Source organism: Bombina bombina, chromosome 5 (assembly GCF_027579735.1).
Source record: "Bombina bombina isolate aBomBom1 chromosome 5, aBomBom1.pri, whole genome shotgun sequence".
NCBI lineage: Eukaryota > Metazoa > Chordata > Amphibia > Anura > Bombinatoridae > Bombina > Bombina bombina.
In genome coordinates, this window is record NC_069503.1 from 1026791757 (window position 1) to 1026810568 (window position 18812).

Genomic DNA, 18812 nt, shown 5'->3' on the forward strand with positions numbered 1-18812 from the left:
CATGCCTGTTGTCATTGGTTCACCAGATGTGTTCAGCTAGCTCACAGTAATGCATAGCAACTTCTTCAACAAAGGATACCAATAGAAATTTGATAAAGTAAATCAGAAAGTTGTTTATAATCACATGCTGTATCTGAATCATGATAGAAAAGTTTTGGGGTTCATGTCCCTTTAAATAGTGGCAATACATGTGAGCAGTTAAAAAAAAAAAAAGAAAAGAAAGAAAACCCCAACAAGGTTGCATTTTACATTACATCCGCTTCATTAGGGGATGCTGTGGTTTTATGTGAGTAGAGAACTACTCTTGAAAAGATCTAGCATTGTTTGAAGGTCATGAAAACTGCTAACAGCTTTATTTGTGATGCAGCTGTAGAGATGGCTTGCATTAATGTAAAGAATATCCTCTTGATAAAATCTACATGGTACATGGCCGAAACGCGTAGTCTTCGTCCCAAGGAGACAAATCCAGTAATCTTGTAATGTATTCAGCAGGACCAGGGGAAAACGGAACATTTCAGTTGCTAAAAAGATTTTTTACTCTGTAGTGTATTACATCTGGAAGAACTAGATGTCAGAGTACACCATAGGGACTTTCTCTTTTTTTTAAAGTTGTTTTGTCTTTTTTTATCTAGTAAGTAGAAATTTGTATTGCACACACGATAAATGTGTAAATAATTGTATTTGAATTGAAGCTGCTCTTCTCTGCTTTATATTTTTCTATCATTAATGTAAAGAAAACAGCTTTAGCTGTTTTGGCAAGGTGAGATTTATGGCTCAAGTCTTGGTATGCTGACATGGTCTCTAAATGCAGGCTCTCTTACCTTTTCAGGGTAAACTCCTGTATAGACCAGGACTTGATGCTATTATTGACACTGTTACTGGGAGTTGGGGAGTATTTTTGTCACAGGATAAAAATCCTCAGGGTAAGCTTCGATCTGCAGGATGTGCCCAGAAATCAGGCTCCCTAAAACTTTCTAGAAGCCCAACCCTTCTTGGTCTAGAAGCTAGCATTTTAAGAAGTCCACTCCAGCATGAAGGTGATATTTTTCAGGAGGTTTTGATTGAGGTCTACTCAAGCTTTAAAACGATTTTGATCAAAACCTCCTCCTCTAGGATTATTCTTCCTGTCTCGAGTTCCTCAATTGGCTATTTCTGACTAAGAATTGAGGGAAAGTGGGAGGGTTTTAAGCATGTTGGTGTGTTTTTACCTCCTCTAAGTGGTCTGGAGTGCAATTCCTACATGCAATGTTTTGTGGACTCTTTAAAGAAACTTTTTTAAGCATAAATTTGTTTTTGGATTTTTTTTTCATCACTTAATAAATCCAAAAAATACTTATTTTTTTGGAGGTGGCCCAAACAAATTAAATTCTTTCAAGCAATTCATAATTACAAGGACCTGAAAAACTGTGTCTAGCATTGAACAATCTGACGAACCTGAACTAATGCTATTACCAACATTGGGTCATTATATAATCTATATGGACATGCAAAGGCTTTAATTATACTGTGTGGAAATATGCCCTTCTTGTATTATAAGGCAATTAATCATGTAAAGTTTGTATTATTCTTGAGTTATTCTCTAATCTTTTTAATATTTTTATTTAGCATTATCTTTTTCATGTTTACTCAGAGAGCAGAAATTTGACCTCATTTCTTCAAAAAGCTTCAGTGATTTTATCAAAAGATTCCCAGGCATTAAATATTGCCTTTTTATCAAAGCTGTTTCTTGAAGGAATTGGAACTCCCAAATCATCAGATTAAAACCGTTCCTGTTTAGCTGGGAATGGAAGTGGAGAGGCAGAAGAAAAGACATTTTGTTCTCAATTTGACCAGGCGCAGTTTAATTTATCCGTTTTAAGGTGGAAATATAAACTATTCTATATCTCTGTCCAAAGATTTTTTGTTTTATTTCTTTTATCAAATTATAGCGTATGTGAGGATTTTCAGAGGAATTAAACCAAACAAGTTTCAATGTAAATGCATATGCAGTAAATTTAACAATTACTGTATTAAAAAAGATGCTTAACAGATAAAGTTGAAAGGTACTTATCTGTCTCTCCATATTAAGCACCATACAACACAGATGCAATATTTTAGCAAAGTTGATGCAATATATATGTTTAATACTGTTGGTCTCACTGTTATTAATATAAATGCATGATTATAACAGTAGGTAATTATCTAATAATCACACCTGTATGAACTTGTTGGAGATGCCAAAAAACTTGTCAAACCATTTCTTCATGATCCTCACTTTGTGCACAGGAACACGCTCAGATTCTTCCATCAGACAATATATTGGTATATATGTTTTGGTTGCTGCTTCAGAATTGCACTTTGCTCCCCCCCAGCTGTTACTTGTCACGGATAATTTTGATGTGAGGCTTGTATACAGCTGCTCGGTCATGTAAACCCTATTCTTGAAGCTCCTGAAGCACCGTTCTTGTGTTGATGTTGCTTCTAGAGTCAGTACGGGACCTCTGTAGTGAGTAATGCAACAGATGGGCGATTTATATATGTTACGCCATTCAACACTCGGCAGCCCTGCTCTGGGAGTTTGCAGCTGGGCTGTTGCTGCTTCTAGGTGCTTCCATGTCACAACCATAGCACTTACAGTTGACGAGGGCAGATCTAGTAGGGCAAAAATTGTGTCAAAAGTGCCATGTTTTTAAGTTACTGAGTTTTTTAGTACAATCCATTATACTGCCAGTGCTTGTATATGGAGGTTTTATGGCTATGTGCTGGATTTTATGCATCTTATAGCAATGTGTGCGTCTGAAACACCTAAACTCATTAATTAGTAGGGGTGTCTACATACTTCTGCCCATATAGTGATAGTAAATGTTTCTGGTAATATGATTGATGTACCTAGATGTTACTCTAGATGTGTCATACAGCTATCTCTTATTTTAGCCAAGCCACTATACTTTGACTAGTAAAAAACTAAATGCTGCAGATTAGTAGCAGTTTTGCTAATCCTCATCATTGGCTTAGTTAAATGGACAGCAAAGTTTTGTCTAAGAATACTATGCAGATGTATTTAAAAAATAAAAATTATATATATAAAATAGTGTGTTGTAACATAGGTTTTCCTTATTTTATATGCGCTGATTCCTTTTAGGCAGAGGCATAAATTGGTTACAAGACTAGAATACAGCAGTGTTTGACTTGTGAAGTTTTGAGTCAGCTATTTTGAGTACCACAGTTTTTACAGATAAAGTATTACAATCTCACAACGGTTTAATGTCTCTTTAAATAGCAGGTTAAGAGAGCAATATCAAATGTAATATTTATCTGTGTGTTGTGTTTTTTGTTATATTTTTTAAATATTTATATATATATATATATATATATATGTGTGTGTATATTTCTTTCATGTAATTGGCAAGAGTCCATGAGCTATTGACGTATGGGATATACAATCCTACCAGGAGGGGCAAAGTTTCCCAAACCTCAAAATGCCTATAAATACACCCCTCACCACACCCACAATTCAGTTTTACAAACTTTACCCCCTATGGAGGTGGTGAAGTAAGTTTGTGCTAAGATTTCTACATTGACATGCGCTTCTCAACATTTTGAAGCCCGATTCCTCTCAGAGTACAGTGAATGTCAGAGGGACGTGGAGAGTATCACCTATTGAATGCAATGATTTTCCTAACAGGGGTCTTTTTCATAGGTTCTCTGTTATCGGTCGTAGAGATTCATCTCCTACCTCCCTTTTTAGATCAACGATATACTCTCATATACCATTACCTCTACTGATAACTGTTTCAGTACTGGTTTGGCTATCTGCTATATGTGGATAAGTGTCTTTGGGTAAGTATGTTTTTATTAAGACACCTCAGCTATGGTTTTGGCACTTTATGCATTTATATAAAGTTCTAAATATATGTATTGTACTTATATTTGCCATGAGTCAGGCTCATGTATTTCCTTTTGCAGATTGTCAGTATCATATTTGGGGAAAGATAATATTAGGAAATATTTTTTTCTTACCTGGGCTTTAGTCTTTTTTTCAATTTCAATTGACTTCTTTGTTTCAAATTGCTGGCTGACTTAGGCTCACGGGTGCGCCAAATGCTACACTTTATTGCGTCGTAATTGACGCAGAGCTTTCACACAGGGTTGCGTCGTTAGTGACGCAAGTGTGTCATTTCTGAACATGGTTGGCGGCAAAAAAAAATTTAAGTTACATTTTGCGTCATACTTGGCGCCAAACTTTTTTCATTTATTTGCCCCATTGCTGTTTGCCTCTTGCTTTTTTCTATGTCAGAGGGCTATGCTATTTGCATTTTTTTCTATTCCTGAAACTGTCATATAAGGAAATTGATAATTTTGTTTTATATGTTGTTTTTTCTTTTACATACTGCAAGATGTCTCAATCTGATCCTGCCTCAGAAGTATCTGTTGGAACTTTGCTACCTGACATCAGTTCTACCAAAGCTAAGTGCATTTGTTGTAAAATTGTGGAGATTATATCTCCTAATGTCATTTGTATTAGTTGCCATGATAAACTTTTACATGCAGATAGTGTGTCCATCAGTAATAGTACATTGCCGGTTGCAGTTCCTTCAATTTCTTATGTACATTATATGCCTATGAATTTTAAAGAATTTGTTACTGATTCTATTTAGAAGGCTTTGTCTGCATTTCCGCCTTCTAATAAGCGTAAGAGGCCTTTTAAAACTTCTCATAAAGTTGATGAAATTTCAAATGACCGACAACATAATGAATTATCCACCTCTAAAGAGGATCTATCTGATTCAGAAGATCCTTCCTCAGATATTGACACTGACAAATCTACTTATTTATTTAAAATGGAGTATTTGTGTTCTTTGTTAAAAGAATTGTTAATTACTTTGGTTAGAGGAAGCTAGTCCTCTTGATATTAGAACCAGTAAACGTTTAAATTCTGTTTTTAAACCTCCTGTGGTTACTCTAGAGGTACTCCTTTTAATCCTTCTGCAAGGTTTAAAAAATTGTATCCTTTACCAGCAATTTCAATAGAGTTTTGGGAAAAGATCCCCAAAGTTGATGGGGCTATTTCTACTCTTGCTAAACGAACCACTATTCCTATGGAAGATCGTACTTCCTTTAAAGATCCTTTAGATAGGAAGCTTGAATCTTATCTAAGGAAAGCCTATTTATATTCAGGTCATCTTCTTAGGCCTGCGATTTCTTTGGCTGATGTTGCAGCTGCTTCAACTTTTTGGTCGGAGAATTTAGCGCAACAAGAATTGGATTCTGACTTATATAGCATTGTTCGTTTACTACAGCATGCTAATCATTTTATTTGTGATGCAATTTTTGATATTATCAAAATTGATGTTAGATCCATGTCTTTAGCTATTTTAGCTAGAAGAGCTTTGTGGCTTAAATCTTGGAATGCTGATATGACATCTAAGTCTAGATTACTATCTCTTTTCAAGGTAATTTATTTGGTTCTCAGTTGGATTTTATTATTTCTACTGTTACTGGAGGGAAGGGAGTTCTTTTGCCTCAGGATAAAAAAACCTAAGAGTAAATCTAAGGCTTCTAATCGTTTTCGTTCCTTTCGTCAAAATAAGGAACACAAACCTAATCCTTCCCCCAAGGAAACTGTTTCCAATTGGAAGCCTTCCTCAAATTGGAATAAATCCAAGCCTTTTAAGAAACCTAAGTCAGCCCCTAAGTCCGCATGAAGGTGCGGCCCTCATTCCAGCTCAGCTGGTAGGGGGCAGATTAAGGTTTTTCAAGGATGTTTGGACAAATTCTGTCCAAAATCAATGTATTCAGAGCATTGTCTCTCAGGGGTACTGAATAGGATTCAGAGTAAGACCTCCTGTGAGAAGATTTTTTTCTCTCATGCATCCCAGTAAATCCAGTAAAAGCTCAGGCTTTCCTGAAGTGTGTTTCAGACCTGGAGGTTTCAGGGGTAATCATGCCGGTTCCTTTTCAGGAACAAGGTCTGGGGTTTTATTCAAATCTATTCATTGTCCCAAAGAAAGAAAATTCATTCAGACCAGTTCTGGATCTGAAAATTTTGAATCGTTATGTAAGAGTACCAACTTTCAACTATGACTATAAGGACTATTCTGCCTTTTGTTCAGCAAGGACATTATATGTCTACAATAGACTTGCAGGATGCTTACCTTCATATTCCAATTCATCCAGAACATTATCAGTTCCTGAGATTCTCTTTTCTAGACAAGCATTACCAATTTGTTGCTCTTCCATTTGGCCTAGCAATAGCTCCAAGAATCTTTTCAAAGGTTCTGGGTGCCCTACTCTCTGTAATCAGAAAACAGGGTATTGCTGTGTTTCCTTATTTGGACGATATCTTGGTACTAGCAAAGTCTTTACGTTCTGCAGAATCTCACACAAATCAACTAGTGTTGTTTCTTCGAAAACATGGTTGGAGGATCAATTTACCAAAAAGTTTCTTGATTCCTCAGACAAGGGTCACCTTTTTAGGTTTCCGGATAGATTCAGTGTCCATGACTTTGTCTCTAACAGACAAGAGACGTTTGAAATTGGTTGCAGCATGTCGGCACCTTCAGTCTGTCATAGAAGTTTTAGGCCTCATGACTGCAGCATCGGACGCGATTCCTTTTGCTCGTTTTCACATGAGACCTCTCCAGCTTTGTATGCTGAATCAATGGTGCCGGGATTATACAAAGATATCACAGTTAATATCCTTAAATCCCAATGTTCGACACTCTCTGACGTGGTTGTTAAATCACCAGCGTTTAGTTCAAGGGGCCTCTTTTGTTCGGCCGACCTGGACTGTAATCACAACAGATGCGAGTCTTTCAGGTTGGGGAGCTGTCTGGGGATCTCTGACAGCACAAGTGGTTTGGAAATCTCTAGAGGCGAGATTACCAATCAATATTTTAGAACTCCGTGCAATTCTCAGAGCTCTTCAGTTTTGGCCTCTGTTAAAGAGAGAACCGTACATTTGTTTTCAGACAGACAATATTACAACGGTGGCATATGTCAATCATCAGGGTGTGACTCACAGTCCCCAAGCTATGAAAGAAGTATCTCAGATACTTGTTTGGACGGATCCAGCTCCTGTGTAATTTCTGCGGTTCATATCCCAGGTGTAGACAATTGGGAGGCGTATTATCTCAGCCGTCAGACTTTACATCCAGGGGAGTGGTCTCTCCATCCGGATGTGATTACTCAGATTGTTCAGATGTGGGGTCTTCCAGAAATCGATTTGATGGCTTCTCATCTAAACAAGAAACTTCCCAGATACCTGTCCAGGTCCAGGGATTCTCAGGCAGAAGCAGTGAATGCACTGACACTTCCTTGGTGTTATCAACCTCATCTTGGGTATTTGATATCCCATACTTCACTAGCTCATGGACTCTTTCCAATTACATGAAAGAAAACATAATTTATGTAAGAACTTACCTGATAAATTCATTTCTTTCATATTGGCAAGAGTCTTTGAGAGTTCTTTAAATCCTTTGGATTGGGTAAGAGCTTTATAATTCTATATCGAGGTTACTAGGATTTCAGAAGACTTCTAGTATATTTGTTTTTCTGGTTCCAGAGAAGCTTAAATCTTGGAATGCTGACATGGTGTCTAAATCGAGATTACTATCTCTATCATTTCAGGGTAATAATTTATTTGGTTCTCAATTGGATTCTATTATATCCACTGTCACTGGGGGAAAGGGAGTTTTTCTGCCCCAAGATAAGAAATCTAAGGGTAAGTTTAAAGCTCCCAATCGTTTTCGTTCCTTTCGTCAGAATAGAGAACAAAAAAACCTCTCCTTCCCCTAAGGCCTCTGGCTCTAATGAGAGACCATCTCCGAATTGGAATAAATCCAAGCCTTATAAGAAACCATTATTTCGAATTTAAAGGGATATGAAACAGAAAAACATAATTTATTTAGGAACTTACCTGATTAATTTCTTTCATATTGGCAAGAGTCCATGAGCTAGTGACGTAAGGGATATACATTCCTACCATGTGAGGGCAAAGTTTCCCAAACCTCAAATGCCTATAAATACACCTCCCACCACACCCACAACTCAGTTTAACAAATAGCCAAGTAGTGAGGTGATAACAAAAAGGAGTAAAAAAAAAAGCATACAAAAAGAGGAACTGGAAATATAATTGTGCTTTTATACAAAAAAAAGATAACCACCATAAAAAGGGTGGGCCTCATGGACTCTTGCCAATATGAAAGAAATTAATTTATCAGGTAAGTTCTTACATAAATTATGTTTTCTTTCATGTAATTGGCAAGAGTCCATGAGCTAGTGACGTATGGGATAGAAATACCCAAGATGTGGAAGTCCACAAAAGAGTCCCTAGAGAGGGAAGTATAAAATAACAACAGCTATTTCCACTGAGAAATTGAATCCACACAATAATTAAGTTTTTCTTTAAAAAAAAACTTAAATCAAAAGTAGTAAAATCAAACTGAGACAACTGCCTGAAGAACTTTTCCATCAAAATGGTAAAAACAATAAAAGTATACAAAGAAGACCAAATTACTGATTTGCAAATTTGATCAACCGAAGCTTTAAGAAATGGCGACTGAACTTAGTAGAATGAGCTGTAAATCTCTAAGGTAGAGCCTGCCCTGCCTCCAAAATAAGCCTTGAGAAACAAAAGCTTTAACGAGGATGCCAAAGAAATAGCAGAGGCTTTCTTAGAATCCAGCCCCTAAGACTGCATGAAGGTGCAGCCCTCAAACCAGTTCAACTGGTGGGGGGCAGATTGAAATTAATTCAAGACATTTGGACAGATTCTGTTCAAAATCAGTGGATTCAGGATATTGTTTCCCAAGGGTATCGAATAGGTTTCAGAATAAGACCTCCCAAGGGAAGATGCTTTCTTATGTTCCAACAAACCCTGTGAAGGCTCAGGCTTTCGGAAATGTGTTTCAGACCTAGAGCTTTCAGGGGTGATTGTCCCAGTTCCTCAGCACAAACCTGTTCATTGTCCCAAAGAAAGAAGATTTGTTCAGACCAATGCTGGATCTGAAAATTTTAAATCATTTTGTTAGAGTCCCAACTTTCAAGATGGTGACTATATGGACTATTCTGCCTTTTGTTCAGCAAGGTGATTTCATGCCCACAATAGACTTACAGGACGCTTACCTTCACATTCCGATTCATCCAGACCACTATCGTTTTCGGAGATTCTCTTTTCTAGACAAGCATTAGCAATTTGTTGCTCTTTCTTTTGGCCTAGCGACAGCTCTAAGATTTTTCTCTAAGGTTCTCTGTGCCCTTCTATCTGTAATCAGAGAGCAGGGTATTGCGGTGTTTCCTTATTTGGACGATATCTTGGTACTAGCTCAATCTTTTCTTTTAGCAGAATCTCACACAAAACAACTAGAGTGGTTTCTTCAAAGACATGGTTGGAGGATCAATTTACAAAAGAGTTTCTTGATTCCTCAGACAAGGGTCACCTTTTTTAGGTTTCCAGATAGATTCAGTGTCCATGACTCTCTCTCTAACAGACAAGAGACGAATGAAGTTGGTTTTAGCTGGTCTAAACCTTCAGTCTCTATCATTCCCTTCAGTGGCTATGTGCATGGAAGTTTTAGGTCTCATGACTGCAGCATCGGACGCGATCCCCTTTGCTTGTTTTCATATGAGACCTCTACAGCTTTGCATGTTGCACCAATGGTGTAGGGATTATACTCGGATATCACAGTTGATGTACTTAAATCCCAACACTCAACTCTCTCTGACACATATTTATGTGTGTGTGTGTGTGTGTGTGTAAGGAAAACAGTCTTGCTGTGCAGCATCAACATAAAACCATAATATCTAGGTTAAGTATTTTACTTGCTCCTGTTGTATTTAGTATTTAAAGGGATACAAACTACCAAATTTTATTTTCATGATTTACTGTAGACAGAACTTGCAGTTTTGAACAGCTTTCTAATTTACATCTATTCTCAAATTTGCTTAATTTCCTTGGTATCATTTGTTGAAGACATAGCAGTACACTACCAGGAGCTAGCTGAACACATCAGGTGATCCAATGACAAGAGGCAAATATGTGCAGCCACCAATCAGCAGTTAGCTTCCAGTGTTCCTGTGCATTGCTGCTCCTGATCCTACCTAGGTATGCTTTTCAACAAAGGATACCAAGATAATGAAACATTAAAAACCTGAAAATTAGATAATATAAGCAAATTGGAAAGTTATTTAAAATGTTGTGCTCTATCTGAATAACAAACCTTTAATATTGACTTTACTGTTCCTTAAACTTCCTAGCTACTCATCTTGAGATATATTAAGAACATGACAGCTGTATTTCAGGGTGCCAGAAAATCAAAAATATCAATAGTCACATTGTATTTATTGGATCTGTTTTAAATATTAAACATCAGTCATTCTCTTTGCTGGTTTGTGGTGACTGGAAAAAGAAAATGATGTGACAATGGTTCCATGCTTTGTGCTATGCATATTACTGGTACTATAACAAATACATTAATATAACTTGCATGATATCAGTTTATATTTAAAGAGTTCCCAGCAACTGATTGATCCTTATGGTTAGTCTAAGGTCACAAGTTGCTTAACTGCTCTTAAAGCTTGATGCTGCCTCAGTGGAATACTGCTTGATCACTTAATCCTTCCCCACACATCATGCAAAGCTAACTAAATGAAGTTAGCCCCACAGAAAAGTCATAAATCAAACATGTAATATGCAGAACTGCAATAGTGTTCTGAAAATAAACCATTATATTGAAAATTTATTAAGTGTTTAGCTGTTCACATTAAATTAAGAAATAGTTTCCCTCACTAAAAGCAAATTACAGCTGTATTCTCTAGAGAAAACCATAGTTTACCGCTAGTTTATTGAAAATGTGCCTTTCACTGACGACAACAGCAATTTAACTACTTAATATATTTGGTATAAAGAGACTGGTGAGTGATGAAGGTTGTCAGTGACGTTCGAAAACTCATTTTAAAATCAGCATGGAGTATTCAGCGGCTTTCAATTCAAAGCCTTGCACTCCACTAATAGAGTTGATTGAAAGTGTAATTATAGGAAGATATAATTGGCCAGGCTTAATTTCTTCCTGACTATTTACTTATGAGTGGAAATTAAATCTTGGTTTAATGATGTACTTTATTGTTAATCTTTCCCAACACTACTGAACCCCAGAGTAAATCTGTATATTAGTTGAACTTCTTAAATTGAGCGTCTAAGGTATTCCTTTTTTATTTTTTCTTCTGGGAAACTATATATAATTTTTTAAAATTAAACAACTTGTCACCTACTTGTATGCGTCACAATATGATTGTTGTTGGTTTTAGTAATTGGAGATGAATAATTTAGTCTTAATGAACAAATAATATAAAAAGTACAAGATATAAAATTGTAATACTTGTATTGTATATTACTCTGCCCCTCTTCAGCTATTGACATGTACATTTACTTAGTAACTTGCTGCCGAAAAGATATGAAGAAATATGACTGACATAAAAGGTTTTGCATTGTGTATGAATGCTTTAGCTAGATATTTAGGTTTTCAGCTATGTATTTCATCTGAAATTGTGGAATGAATAAAAGGATAATATATTCATTCATGAAAACCTTTGTGTTTACTCAATAAAAATAAACGATGCAGTAACTAATGAGATGTTATTTTTAATGATGCACACTTTTTATTAATAGTTTTATATACTCTTATTTCATAAATAAACACAATTCTAGAAGAAATGCATAGCTGAAATCTTAAAAAGCACTGTTTAAAAAGTCTATTGAAATAATATGGAGAAATAAAGATAACAATTTTATATATATAACTAGTCCTAAAGCAGTACAGCGGTCCCACCCCTTGCTCTCTCTCTCCCCTCTTTTGCTCTCTCTTTCCCCCCCTCTCTTTTGCTCTCTCTTTCCCCCCTCTTTTTTGCTCTCCCCCTTTCTTTTGCTCCCTCCCCCCTCTCTTTTGCTCCCTCCCCCCTCTCTTTTGCTCCCTCCCCCCTCTCTTTTGCTCCCTCCCCCCTCTCTTTTGCTCCCTCCTCCCTCTCTTTTGCTCTCCCCCCCCTCTCTTTTGCTCTCCCCCCTCTCTTTTGCTCTCCCCCTCTCTTTTGCTCTCCCCCCTCTCTTTTGCTCTCCCCCCCTCTCTTTTGCTCTCCCCCCCTCTCTTTTGCTCTCCCCCCTCTCTTTTGCTCTCCCCCCTCTTTTTTGCTCTCCCCCCTCTCTTTTGCTCTCCCCCGTCTCTTTTGCTCTCCCCCCTTTCTTTTGCTCTCCCCCCTCTCTTTTGCTCTCCCCCCTCTCTTTTGCTCTCCCCCCTCTCTTTTGCTCTCCCCCCCCTCTCTTTTGCTCTCCCTCCCTCTCTTTTGCTCTCCCCCCCTCTCTTTTGCTCTCCCCCCCTCTTTTGCTCTCCCCCCCCTCTCTTTTGCTCTCCCCCCCCTCTCTTTTGCTCTCCCCCCCCTCTCTTTTGCTCTCCCCCCCTCTATTTTGCTCCCCCCCCTCTCTCTCTTTTGCTCTCCACCCTCTCCTTTGCCCTCTCTCCCCCTCTTTTGCTCTCCCCCCTCTCTTTTGCCCTCTCTCCCCCTCTTTTGCTCTCCCCCCTCTCTTTTACCCTCTCTTTTTCTCTCTCTTCCACCTCTCTCCCCTCTCTTTTGCCCTCTCTCTCACGCCCCCTTCGCGCGCACACACCTGGTCACGCCTCCCACTACGGCCGCTCATCTCTGCTGCTCAAGGCCAGGTATGTTTGTTCTTGCGCAGTCTCTACTGCGCATGACTGCATCTGACAAACATACATGGCCTTTTATTATATAGGATATATATATGCCATATTATGTTTAATGTTAAGTCTAAATGTTAATATTCAGTTTAAATGTTAAATATTTTTTATAATGCTGCCGCTTCTCATAATACTTTTTTTTTTTTTCTTAGTTTGCAGGTCGCAGTATGAAAGAGAATACATATTCCCTAAAGGCTGTTGAAGATATGCTGGAAACCTTGCAGATTACACAGTCTTAACTTTTACCACACTATATCATTGCTGCATCTAAACATCTAATTGTGTATTTCATCAAATGTCTCTGTAGTTTCAAGTTAACTTGAGAAAGATTGTTATAAACTTCCATCTTGTGTAATAATGGCCAATGTATCTCTTTTCAGATTTTTTTTTAATTTGCATTTTGAATGATTCCATTGTACATTTTTTGACTGACCTCTCCAACATATTTTTTTCAGAACTAAATATTATTTGTGCATAGTAAAATCAATGTACAGTCATATTTTAGTATGCTGCGTGTTTCCTCTAAATAAAAGGATTATTTTTCTTCATTGGCTGCAGCTTTATAAGTTAGATTTACCTATTGGGGGATCAATATGGTATCTATTACTGCCTTGAGAAATTAAAAAAATATATATTTAACCAGTCTTCTTTACTAGAAACTGATCACTGCTTAAAGGGACATTCTACACTAGATTTTTCTAAGCATATAAATGTTTTGTAGCTGATCCATTTATACAGCCATCTGTAACAATGTATAGTTTTGCTTATTTTTTAATAACATTGTGCTGATTTCCAGACTCCTAGCCAAAGCCCAAAGTGTCAGAGGTAGACCCAGATCTACAGACTCCTGCTGCTCCTGTTTGTCTAAAGCGTCTTTTCAGTAGGGGGGGGGGGGGGGGGGAGTGTCTGCTCTTCCTGATTTCCCAGCCCCTCTCACTGGGTGTCCCAGCCTAACCATCAACAGTGCTAAACTGGGAACTTCTAAGTTTTAGATCAGTATATGTGCATATCCTTCGTTATAGTGTTGTCAATTACATGCAGTTACGACAATTGGTTTAATTGTAAAAGAAAAATGTATATTTTATCTTTTTAGTTTATTATTTTAACAGGGATATTTTAAAAAGATTAGTAAAAAATATTTCACTGCCCCTTTTTTCTTCTGCTACAAGAGTTTTCAGAAAGCTTGGAAACAAATTTACGAACGCTTTCACATTGATGCTAGAGAAACTATAAGAGACAGCTTCTGCAGCATTTCTCTCTGGGAGGTTCAGTTACTTTTAACATCAAGTTAATTTACCGGGAATGTCACTGGCCAGCACAAGTTCTTAGGAAAGGAATCCTAAAAGTGCTTAGTAAATCAGACAACAGAGATAAGAAAAATGTATGCTTTTAATATTTACTTACAGTGAATAAAGCTTTTCGGATTAAGACAATGAATTATTTATTATAATATGACTATCTGCTTTAATGCCCAGTTTAATAATTGTAAAAATAAATAAAAATCTTTACAAATTAGACTGTGTCATAATTAGTAAAACTCTGGGGGACAATGATTACAATGTTTGCATTTAAAGGGTCACTAAACCCAAAATCTTTCTTTCATGATTCAGATAGAGAATAGAAATTTAAACAACATTACAATTTACTTCTATTATTTATTTTGCTTCATTTTTTAGATATCCTTAGTTGAATAAAAAGCAATGCACATCGTGAGCCAATCACACAAGGCTTCTATGTGCAGCAACCAATCAGCAGCTACTGAGCATATCTAGATATGCTTTTCAGCAAAGAATATCAAGAGAATAAAACAAATTATATAATGGAAGTAAATTATAAAGATGATTAAAATTGCATTCTCTTTCTAAATCATGAAAGATAAAATGTGGGTCTCATGTCCCTTTAAAGGATAATTGGTGTAAATGTGTCTCCTGTCTGTTGTATCTGTAGAATTTAAACGTAACTATGCAAGATTGTAAAAATAATTTGTTCATCTGTAGATCTTTGTCTACTTTTCTTTCATGTAATTAACAAGAGTCCATGAGCTAGTGACGTATGGGATATACATTCCTACCAGGAGGGGCAAAGTTTCCCAAACCTTAAAATGCCTATAAATACACCCCTCACCACACCCACAAATCAGTTTTACAAACTTTGCCTCCAAGGGAGGTGGTGAAGTAAGTTTGTGCTAGATTCTACGTTGATATGCGCTCCGCAGCAAGTTGGAGCCCGGTTTTCCTCTCAGCGTGCAGTGAATGTCAGAGGGATGTGAGGAGAGTATTGCCTATTGAATGCAGTGATCTCCTTCTACGGGGTCTATTTCATAAGGTTCTCTGTTATCGGTCGTAGAGATTCATCTCTTACCTCCCTTTTCAGATCGACGATATACTCTTATATTTACCATTTCCTCTACTGATTCTCGTTTCAGTACTGGTTTGGCTTTCTACAAACATGTAGATGAGTGTCCTGGGGTAAGTAAGTCTTATTTTCTGTGACACTCTAAGCTATGGTTGGGCACTTTATTTATAAAGTTCTAAATATATGTATTCAAACATTTATTTGCCTTGACTCAGAATGTTCACTTTCCTTATTTCCAGACAGTCAGTTTCATATTTGGGTTTATGCTTTAATTATCATATTTTTCTTACCTCAAAAATTTGACTTTTTCCCTGTGGGCTGTTAGGCTCGCGGGGGCTGAAAATGCTTCATTTTATTGCGTCATTCTTGGCGCGGACTTTTTTGGCGCAAAAATTCATTCAGAACATTGTTTCAGAAGGGTACAGAATTGGTTTCAAGATGAGACCTCCTGCAAAGAGATTTTTTCTTTCCCATGTCCCAGTAAATCCAGTGAAAGCTCAAGCATTTCTGAATTGTGTTTCAGATCTAGAGTTGGCTGGAGTAATTATGCCAGTTCCAGTTCCGGAACAGGGGATGGGGTTTTATTCAAATCTCTTCATTGTACCAAAGAAGGAGAATTCCTTCAGACCAGTTTTGGATCTAAAATTATTGAATCGTTATGTAAGGATACCAACGTTCAAGATGGTAACTGTAAGGACTATATTGCCTTTTGTTCAGCAAGGGAATTATATGTCCACAATAGATTTACAGGATGCATATCTGCATATTCCGATTCATCCAGATCATTATCAATTCCTGAGATTCTCTTTTCTAGACAAGCATTACCAATTTGTGGCTCTACCGTTTGGCCTTGCTACAGCTCCAAGAATTTTCACAAAGATTCTCGGTGCCCTTCTGTCTGTAATCAGAGAACAGGGTATTGTGGTATTTCCTTATTTGGACGATATCTTGGTACTTGCTCCGTCTTTACATTTAGCAGAGTCTCATACGAATCGACTTGTGTTGTTTCTTCAAGATCATGGTTGGAGGATCAATTTACCAAAAAGTTCTTTGATTCCTCAAACAAGGGTAACCTTTCTGGGTTTCCAGATAGATTCAGTGTCCATGACTTTGTCTTTAACAGACAAGAGACGTCTAAAATTGATTACAGCCTGTCGAAACCTTCAGTCTCAATCATTCCCTTCGGTAGCCTTATGCATGGAAATTCTAGGTCTTATGACTGCTGCATCGGACGCGATCCCCTTTGCTCGTTTTCACATGCGACCTCTTCAGCTCTGTATGCTGAACCAATGGTGCAGGGATTACACGAAGATATATCAATTAATATCTTTAAAACCGATTGTTCGGCACTCTCTAACGTGGTGGACAGATCACCATCGTTTAATTCAGGGGGCTTCTTTTGTTCTTCCGACCTGGACTGTAATTTCAACAGATGCAAGTCTCACAGGTTGGGGAGCGGTGTGGGGATCTCTGACGGCACAAGGAGTTTGGGAATCTCAGGAGGTGAGATTACCGATCAATATCTTGGAACTCAGAGCTCTTCAGTTTTGGCCTCTTCTGAAGAGAGAATCGTTCATTTGTTTTCAGACAGACAATGTCACAACTGTGGCATACATCAATCATCAAGGAGGGACTCACAGTCCTCTGGCTATGAAAGAAGTATCTCGAATTTTGGTTTGGGCGGAATCCAGCTCCTGTCTAATCTCTGCGGTTCATATCCCAGGTGTAGACAATTGGGAAGCGGATTATCTCAGTCGCCAAACGTTGCATCCGGGCGAATGGTCTCTTCACCCAGAGGTATTTCTTCAGATTGTTCAAATATGGGGGCTCCCAGAGATAGATCTGATGGCCTCTCATCTAAACAAGAAACTTCCCAGGTATCTGTCCAGATCCCGGGATCCTCAGGCGGAGGCAGTGGATGCATTATCACTTCCTTGGAAGTATCATCCTGCCTATATCTTTCCGCCTCTAGTTCTTCTTCCAAGAGTAATCTCCAAGATTCTGAGGGAATGCTCGTTTGTTCTGCTAATAGCTCCGGCATGGCCTCACAGGTTTTGGTATGCGGATCTTGTCCGGATGGCATCTTGCCAACCATGGACTCTTCCGTTAAGACGAGACCTTCTGTCTCAAGGTCCTTTTTTTCCATCCGGATCTGAAATCCTTAAATTTAAAGGTATGGAGATTGAACGCTTGATTCTTGGTCATAGAGGTTTCTCTGACTCCGTGATTAATACTATGTTACAGGCTCGTAAATCTGTATCTCGAGAGATATATTATAGAGTCTGGAAGACTTATATTTCTTGGTGTCTTTCTCATCATTTTTCTTGGCATTCTTTTAGAATACCGAGAATTTTACAGTTTCTTCAGGATGGTTTAGATAAGGGTTTGTCCGCGAGTTCTTTGAAAGGACAAATCTCCGCTCTTTCTGTTCTTTTTCACAGAAAGATTGCTATTCTTCCTGATATTCATTGTTTTGTACAAGCTTTGGTTCGTATAAAACCTGTCATTAAGTCAATTTCTCCTCCATGGAGTTTGAATTTGGTTTTGGGAGCTCTTCAAGCTCCTCCGTTTGAACCTATGCATTCATTGGACATTAAATTACTTTCTTGGAAAGTTTTGTTCCTTTTGGCCATCTCTTCTGCTAGAAGAGTTTCTGAATTATCTGCTCTTTCGTGTGAGTTTCCTTTTCTGATTTTTCATCAGGATAAGGCGGTGTTGCGAACTTCTTTTGAATTTTTACCTAAAGTTGTGAATTCCAACAACATTAGTAGAGAAATTGTGGTTCCTTCATTATGTCCTAATCCTAAGAATTCTAAGGAGAAATCATTGCATTCTTTGGATGTTGTTAGAGCTTTGAAATATTATGTTGAAGCTACGAAATCTTTCCGTAAGACTTCTAGTCTATTTGTTATCTTTTCCGGTTCTAGGAAAGGCCAGAAAGCTTCTGCCATTTCTTTGGCATCTTGGTTGAAATCTTTAATTCATCTTGCCTATGTTGAGTCGGGTAAAATTCCGCCTCAAAGAATTACAGCTCATTCTACTAGGTCAGTTTCTACTTCCTGGGCGTTTAGGAATGAAGCTTCGGTTGACCAGATCTGCAAAGCAGCAACTTGGTCCTCTTTGCATACTTTTACTAAATTCTACCATTTTGATGTATTTTCTTCTTCTGAAGCAGTTTTTGGTAGAAAAGTTCTTCAGGCAGCGGTTTCAGTTTGAATCTTCTGCTTATGTTTTTTGTTAAACTTTATTTTGGGTGTGGATTATTTTCAGCAGGAATTGGCTGTCTTTATTTTATCCCTCCCTCTCTAGTGACTCTTGTGTGGAAAGATCCACATCTTGGGTAGTCATTATCCCATACGTCACTAGCTCATGGACTCTTGTTAATTACATGAAAGAAAACATAATTTATGTAAGAACTTACCTGATAAATTCATTTCTTTCATATTAACAAGAGTCCATGAGGCCCACCCTTTTTTGTGGTGGTTATGATTTTTTTGTATAAAGCACAATTATTCCAATTCCTTATTTTATATGCTTCGCACTTTTTTTCTTATCACCCCACTTCTTGGCTATTCGTTAAACTGATTTGTGGGTGTGGTGAGGGGTGTATTTATAGGCATTTTAAGGTTTGGGAAACTTTGCCCCTCCTGGTAGGAATGTATATCCCATACGTCACTAGCTCATGGACTCTTGTTAATATGAAAGAAATGAATTTATCAGGTAAGTTCTTAC

At 37.7% G+C, this 18812-nt stretch overlaps 1 protein-coding gene across 2 annotated transcripts in view; it reads left to right on the forward strand.

Moving 5' to 3' along the window:
- EMC2 (ER membrane protein complex subunit 2) overlaps positions 1-14240 on the forward strand; it is a 224939-nt gene extending 210699 nt beyond the window's left edge. For both annotated transcript variants that reach the window (XM_053715284.1, XM_053715286.1), the window contains one exon: positions 12878-14240. In XM_053715284.1, coding sequence (XP_053571259.1) covers positions 12878-12964 — 87 coding nt within the window. In that variant the 3' untranslated portion in view covers positions 12965-14240. The remainder of the gene's footprint in view (positions 1-12877) is intronic.
- The last annotated feature ends 4572 nt before the right edge of the window (positions 14241-18812 follow it).